General features: G+C 43.7%; 3 protein-coding genes across 3 annotated transcripts; all 3 read right to left on the bottom strand.

The window, feature by feature from the left end:
• Positions 1 to 398: 398 nt before the first annotated feature.
• LOC146741858 (uncharacterized protein F54H12.2-like) lies at positions 399 to 1,887 on the bottom strand. Its single transcript, XM_085500608.1, has 2 exons — positions 1,053 to 1,887; positions 399 to 886 (listed from the first exon to the last, which is right to left on the bottom strand). The coding sequence occupies exons 1-2, from the start codon at positions 1,885 to 1,887 to the stop codon at positions 399 to 401; spliced, it is 1,323 nt and encodes a 440-aa protein (XP_085356734.1).
• Positions 1,888 to 2,786: 899 nt separating this feature from the next.
• Positions 2,787 to 3,263, bottom strand: LOC146741859 (uncharacterized). Its single transcript, XM_085500609.1, has one exon. It carries the CDS (start codon positions 3,261 to 3,263, stop codon positions 2,787 to 2,789), a length of 477 nt encoding a protein of 158 aa, XP_085356735.1.
• Positions 3,264 to 6,329: 3,066 nt separating this feature from the next.
• On the bottom strand, positions 6,330 to 7,414 carry LOC146741860 (uncharacterized). The gene is made up of 2 exons (XM_085500611.1): positions 6,925 to 7,414; positions 6,330 to 6,772 (listed from the first exon to the last, which is right to left on the bottom strand). Exons 1-2 carry the CDS (start codon positions 7,412 to 7,414, stop codon positions 6,330 to 6,332), a joined length of 933 nt encoding a protein of 310 aa, XP_085356737.1.
• Between the last annotated feature and the right edge of the window lie 294 nt (positions 7,415 to 7,708).

A 7,708-nucleotide genomic window follows, 5' to 3' on the forward strand; every position in this document is an offset into this window, starting at 1 on the left:
AAAAGAGTCGGCTATGGACTTCATAGGTTCCCCTCGACATCTGCGCAGCAAGTAATACAGGACGTATTGACCACAAACGGTAGAGAACGGAGCTTGTAGTATTTGATGATTGTAGACCCATGTACAAACGTTTTTATCGAGAAATCTCTTAAATTCCACGTAGTAGGGTTGACTACCATACGAGTCAAAATATTCTCCACGGTAGGGATCCTTCAGATAAAAAGCCACCCAATGTGTCCCACCGCCGCTACTGTCATCGGTGTTTGATACGAACGCTGCGGGATACTCCAACACTTTAGCCTTAGGCAGTTGATCTCTAGCAGAAACGCCGAAGAACACGTTTCTAGTGTACGGATTAGTCGACAGAATACGATTCAGTTGATTCGTGTCCATCGCAGCTAGAAATCAGTCAATACGTTTCTGTCTCTGTCAATCTCGATAACGTTATCATATTCAGCATAAATCAAAACAGACACAGTCTCAGTCAATGCTTGTCTGAACTGAATCTCAAGACCAATCTTTCCTTCTTGTATCAAATTGAGGTGATAATCGCTGGCCGATTCGTCGGGAGTGAGGTCAAATGCGAAGATTGTGTACCCTTCGGGATATTCATCTCGAGTGATGCCGTTGCCTTGGTCTTGACCCATTTTATTTGTAACGGTAAATAGAGTGTAATAAGCCATGATGCAACTTCTGCCACCAGCTGCCGTGAAGTCTGTCTTCAATGGCTTTGCGGGAACTTGCTCGCCTCTAACGTTGAGAACGAGTGAAGTGATACCGTAATTCTGGAAGTTGAATGGATTGGTTTCGTAGGATCCATTGAAAGACTTATTAGAAACCAGACACAGGATGATTCTTTTGGGCAACTGACCAAGGAATATCAAATCTTTGTTTAATGACATAGTACCAGTCGGGATGGAAGCGATTTTCATAACGCATCGATCGATGGGGTATTTTGCAGTACCTTGTTTCAACTTCCACCCCATTGAGTAAATACTTTGGTTGAAAAAATATGTCCCCGTGTATTCGTCCGATCATGTCAACCGTCTTACTGAGTGATGTATATGCGTATCGACGTTTGAGTCCCATGTTAGCGTCACCATCATCAGCCCTTGGGTTTGCAACATTCATTTTTCCAGCGGTGTCCTTCTCAAATATCGCAGCACCAATCTGCGTTGATTTGGCGTCGCCTCCATAATTCAATAGCGTTTCGATCATGGCTCTGTAAGAATAGGTGGGAGATGCATCCGAAATCTGCTTTCCATTTAGGTACACGTCGATTTGAATGAAGAGGGAATGCATCCACAAGTTTGCAGGCCCTACAGTGGCGTCCGCAGCCAAATTACTTCCGTTTGCATTCGTGATTTTAGCCTTGATGTGCAAAAGCGTAGAACCAATATCGATGTAGTCACTTCCGGCCGAAGGTATTACAAATTCGATCGGACCATCGGCTATATTCGTGAGTGGGTTTACCTCTTCGTAACTTCCTTTTTCAATACTTGTCTGTGTCGGAGGAATAGTAAAGAGATCGAGTTCCGTCTTTGCGCATTCACAGGAGTGTTCGTGTACAAAAGCCATGATGTTCAGTCGAATATATCTTCTCCTCTTCTTAGCCTTGGAAGAAATGACACGTCTCGTTGTTGTCTTCTTTCTTTTGATGGTGCGTCCTCGCCCCGTTTGAGAGGGTCTTCCAAATAAATTGCTCAATACCGAAGAAGTAATTTGACGACCCACAGTCTTTGCTCTACTCGAAGCCGCTTTTTTAAAGTTTTTCCCTTGTACAACATAACCTAGAATACCTAAACCGGCATCGAGCGCTGGTTTTGCCACTGCTTTCAGACCTTGTGTTACCAGAGGTGTGGCCGATCTCACCAATCCAGAAAACATACTTCGATTCCATATCCGCGTTGCAGTCTCGCGCCAGAAAATACAGATCCTCGTCCAATCTGATTCATGTAGTAATTTCTATAAACCCCCACGTGAGGAGTGTAAGGTCGATGTCTGTTCATTTTTTCTTCACACTAGCGAAGGACGAGCTTTGCGAAAACTTGTTGAAATGGCACCTTCTCCCCCGTATCAGACCTTATATCAATCTCCACAGTCTCAAATGTTTACGTTCGAATCGGCAGGAAGTAAGGTTTGTTGTAAGTGTGATTGACGCTATCTCCGTGGGTTCCTTCAACATTGACTATTCTCAAGAGAGGTACGGAAACGTCACCGACCATTTGGTGTTCGACTATATTGCAATACACGTAGAGGGAATACAAACTTCTAATGTCGGCAAGGTAGGGACTAGTGCGTCTTTCGTTTGTAATTGTTGTATTTGAGGGAAATCCTAACAGTTCAGCCAATCCACCCATCAAGATTACACAAGCTCCTTCTTCAGCCGCCACGGTCACTCTCCTTGACCTCGAATTATATGTCATCAGTATTTCATCTGGTAGACCTTTTTCTCGAATCGCAATAAAATCATTTCGATCGAGTTGTAGTAGCCCGGATTCAATTTCAGTTCTCCGTATTCTCTCATATTGGGTGAGGCATCGTAAAAGATCCTATTTTCGTCATGTACGACGTTGTACCACGAATTTGGGTAGTGGATGTCGGCCAATGCTACTTCCCAATCGCCATCTAGCGAAAGCGTTCTCAGTAGTTTGACAGTGTATTTTGTCAATGTGTTGTTCGGGAACACATCGAGTGAGGCATTACTAGGGAGCGTCAAAAAGAAATCCTTTCCAGACATGATGATCTTTTGAAATGAATCGGGTCATCGTGTGTGTGAACGGTATTTATAAACGTTGCAAGTCCCTGATCCAAGAATTAAACGAATCATCATACCCACGCCACTTAACAAAATATTCCACGTGACATTTACGTTTTCTCTTGCGCAGCACTTTCTCCACAATGTACAATGCATCGTCGTCTTTTACTATTTTCTGAAGTTCTTCTTCGTAGAAAGTACCTTCCAACATTTCGCCGTTGTAATCTGAAATTTTGTAAACAGGTGGTTGTGTGTTGAGACGTCCAACAATCGTGAATACCTCTTCAGTCCAATTGGGTAGGTAACCTTTCTTGAAAACGTGTTTGGTTTTACTGATTCTGACTCTGTCACCGAGTTTATAAATCTTCCTCTTCTTCAACCCCTTTTTCTCTGTGCTTAGATCACCGTACAATATGTCTCTGACCTTTTTCTGGTTCGCGTAGGTAACGAGTGAGGGTTTGGTATTTATACTTCTGTGATGGGTATTGTTGTAAGAATGTACCATGTCGTCTAATACAGGTAGATAAGTCAACGTGTTGTTCTTCGTGAAATATCTGAACATTTATCTCTCCACAATGCTGGCTTTAGTCTCATTGCCTGTAGTAAAGAACTTAATGTCTTCGCTCTTGAGGTAGTTCTGAAAAAGTCTGTTGTATCTGGATATCGAGGAGAGATCGCATAGATCAGCCTCCCACTGCTCGTCCACTTGGAAAACCACCACCCTCCTTCTTTTAAAGGACCGTCTAGAAGGTTTGTGCAGAGTATATCTATCCTGTTTACTCAACCACTTCTTCATGTCCGACTTGGTTATCTTTTTTCCTCTCTTTGTTTTTTTTACGGCAGCATAAAGGGAATTCAAACCCCCGTAACTTCCAGGACTTTGGACATCGTAAAACAGTTCGTCTAGGACGGTGTCCATCTTCTTCGTCATTGTTTACGGGTGTGGTTATTTCACACACGCAGAGGCAGTGGATACGTTCGATAAACGAAAGCAAAGCAGGACAGCATGGATCCATCACGACCGACTGAACCAAAGTGAGATCTAGCGGTTGCGACGAGGTTCTATTTAATACGTCACCCACATGTGTCGAGGATGAATGGGAGTGGAAACCACATGGGGTCCACGTCTCTTCAGAACTCTCCCCTTGAGTGTGTTGGTATGCATGTAAGACCACCGATCTGTATTGCCAACAAGGTCTTGAGGTACATTTGACATTTTCATAACTTCGGCAAATTCTCTCCAACCTGTGGGGGTGAAATTCTTCCTTTTACGCAAGAAATCATTGACTAAATCGATGATGTGCGTGCCTGGCACGGATTGTCCATCAATGATTAATTCACCATTTTCACCCCAGTCGACCCGTTGGTTCTGTTTAACTTTCTGTAGTAGAAGCTTCGCTTTTCTCTGCATGCTCTTGGGAACACTTTGTAAGACTTCGGATGTAATTTGATCTGGCACATCGTCTTTGTCGGGTTGAGATTCCTGATTGGCTACAGCAACAGTGCTGGGTAATTGCTGCGTAACGGAGATTGGAATCGGTTCGTTTTTCTTCTCCCGCAACAACAAGTACTTGCGTAGAACCTGTTGGTACAGTTTGACTTTTTCATCTTCAGGCAACTCTTCCATTTGCGTTATGTCGTTCATGTCTCTATCCAGCGAAGTCAATGATTTCACCACAGGTCTCGTCATTTGAGCATTCTGGCTTTGGATGGTAGATAATAGCTCAGCAGAGACTAAAGTCATCTTCTTCACGGATTCCATCTATTTAAGATCTAGTAGGGGAGGGAGTATGCTCGAAATTAAGGGAGCAATCAAGGCGGCCAGGAAACCTCCTTTCTGAACCAGTTTTTTTTTCTTTTTCTTGACTGGAGTTTTCTTATTGGACAGTGCTCGGAGATGTTTCACGTACAACGCCAATTTTCTTTTCTGACTAGGTGATAGCTGGACGTTCCCTTTCAACACATTGAGCGAGCATTCACACAGACACTGTATCAAGTCACTAGAGGCTCCATCAATTATCCCCTTTTGTTGTTTCGAGTTGGCCTTGTGCAATACAGAGAGAAAATCAGCGTTCTTTCGCATGCGGGATGACATGGTGAAATGACTGACGATGAAAGACTGTCTGTTTTTTTATTCCTTTCTCACTTACACTATCGGTACTTGAGATGAAAGTATGTTCGTTCGAATGCGTATTTCCTCAGGGGTGTCTGGCATCAGATCCACGAGGAGGTAACCGTGAGGTTCTTGGGTGGCATCGGTGAATGCCTCCTGAAGAAACTTAATGTTTCCGGGGTACATTTGTTTTGCCAGAATGTTGACTTGTGATGCGTCCCTCGGATTTTTAAACAGGAAAATGTAGTGCGTGTTGAGACTGATGGTTTTCGATTGTCTGCCCTGATGAAAGAGATTTTGCAAAATCAGTATCACGGATAAATTTCGATGGTGAGATCCCTTCGTGAAGAACTGGGCGATTTGTTTATCGTTACCCGTTTCTGTCATCAGATCATCTATCACCAACAAGTTTCTTTTAGTCGGGTCGATTATTCTACCAATATCTTGAGGTATCCCTTCGATAAAGCGAATTTGAGGCACTGTCTTCATCATTTCCAAATAGGCTGGCTGAAACTCGCCGTAGCACCAATAGATAACGTCTGGTGGTGGAGATATGACGCTGTCACATTGTTCTAATATCTGTTTGACTAAAAACGTCTTCCCAGACTGTGTGGGACCGCACACGAGAGAGGTAAATGGGTGTTTCAATCTTGCATCCATGACGATATCATAAGACCTCGCTGGTAATCGCGTCTCCTTTTACGTTCTTCAATGTACTTTTTCAACATCCAGTTTAAAACAAAATAAGGCAGTGTACATAAGCCAGAATAGACGAGTGATAGAACCACGTCCGATTTGGTAGAGCCCATGCCAATGTGATTGTTCAAGGTTCAAATGGATGAATGATGGGTAACCGACGATCTAGCTTCTATTTATATATTTTTTTGTTTTTAGAAGCCGTATGGGAGGGTACAGTAATCATCTTGTATCACCCGTTTGTCATACACTAAACTGTACGTTTTAACTTCTTCTCTATTGAATATTCTATCTCCCTTGCGCGTTATTTTTCGAGGGTCTTTGACGTGTAGAGGACCGCTTGTTCTCCGAACGAGTCGATTCATGGAGTCAAAATTAATTTCCAGTTGATTTCTGTAATTGAGGGTGAACCCTCTCACTTTACACACCGTTTGGTTCCCACTTTTGTTCGGTTTGTGTAGTCGGTACGCATAATTCTTCGGTCCTCCCGATACAAAATGTGTGATGTAATTATCCGTCGGAGTTATTTCTCTCGTCAAATCTCCGAGATAATCACCCGTCGGTGGATCCCATTCTCCAGCTCGTTGGATGTAAATGATGGAATCTGTGTCAAAGTACAAGACTCTACTACCTAATTTCTCCAGAACACTGTAGAGTTTAAGTCGAGCATAGCTTGTCGTCATGGCAGCCAGTACAACGTTCGTATTGGGTGCTTCGGTAATGTAGTTTTCTTTATCGCAGTGCTGGACAAGAACCATTTCGTCAGAGACAAAAGAAAGATCTGTGACGTCCTTTGTACCATCCATCAACATTTCCAACAGTTTGGCGGGCGTTTCTACATACGTGCTCTGTCCAAAGTTTGATCTCTGTCCCAGCTTTCCCCAGAACGAGATTTAGCTTGGCGAGAGCTCTGAGACCTGGATTGGTGGTTATCTTGCTTCTGTCCAAGACGATACCTTCTCTTTCGCGGTACCTTTGGATGTACATGGTTCGGTCTTCCTCGGTGCGACACCACTCTGGAAAACCGGAAGACTCTTGTTTAATTTTCAGAAACATGTTGATGTACTCGGTGAACAACCCTCCTTCTCCAGTTTCAGGGTTGTATGTTGCCGACTCATCGTAATGCCAAACTTCGTATACCTTGGTGATGCGATACCCTACTTCTTCAGCCTTTTCCAATTCCGGAGTGCACCAACACCCGTCAGCTGACGTTCATTGACACCATGGTGACATTCGTCTTGATTCATGGTTTCCGCGCATTTGGAACAGAGTGGGAACATCAGTTTGTTGTTCACCCTGAAAGGTAGAACTGGTATTTACAATCTCCTCGGAGGTAAAACGTCGCACTTGATAATACCGAAATAGTCTGTGGGTTTGGCGATAAAGTCTTTAGTTACGACTGTTCGGTGGCCAACTGGATATCGCGAGGTCTTATTGATGTACGGGTAGAGGCTGCAAAAGTCAACATATTCTATCTTTTCACCTTCCTTGACCTCGTAATACAGACGCAGGGCATTGGTACGACCCCCGAGAAAAGCCTCCCTACCTCTGATAGGATTTGAGATATCTAAGCTTCCGACAAACTTCTCGACTTTGTGATTGTTCTTCATCAGGTTTTTGAAATCGCATTCCCACATGGTGACTAGCGAGCATCCTTTCGATTTCAACCACTCTTCCCTCGCCAGTAGTCTTTCGTAGAGGGAAGTCATACTGAGTTCATTCTTGCGATTCGTCTCATTCCTTCTGGGAAAACACTTTGGACAACCGTGGAAGTAACAACTGTAGTACTCATACAAGGTTTCGGTAGAAGCATCATATCCATCTACGTAATAAGGTCCAATTTTCATCTCCCTTCTGGAATTACGAACATGTTGAATATGCGTGTTATTGACGTGTGCCTCGTATTCCATCCATCTTATAGCATCTGCAGATTGATTCTGGGCGCTGAGGTACCCTTTCTCAGGCACAACCCCGATTGTGTCAGGAGTCAGGAAATGCTTTTCGAAATATGACGTTGCACACGGAAGCGATCGTGAAGCAACGGCTGAAGGGGTCAACTTTGGTGAGATCCATCATCATCGATCTAAATGCCAAACAACACTCCTCGAGTATGTGCACGTCGCTCCGACAGTACTTGAGCA

This window comes from Saccoglossus kowalevskii, chromosome 6, assembly GCF_978046115.1.
Source record: "Saccoglossus kowalevskii chromosome 6, keSacKowa6.1, whole genome shotgun sequence".
NCBI lineage: Eukaryota > Metazoa > Hemichordata > Enteropneusta > Harrimaniidae > Saccoglossus > Saccoglossus kowalevskii.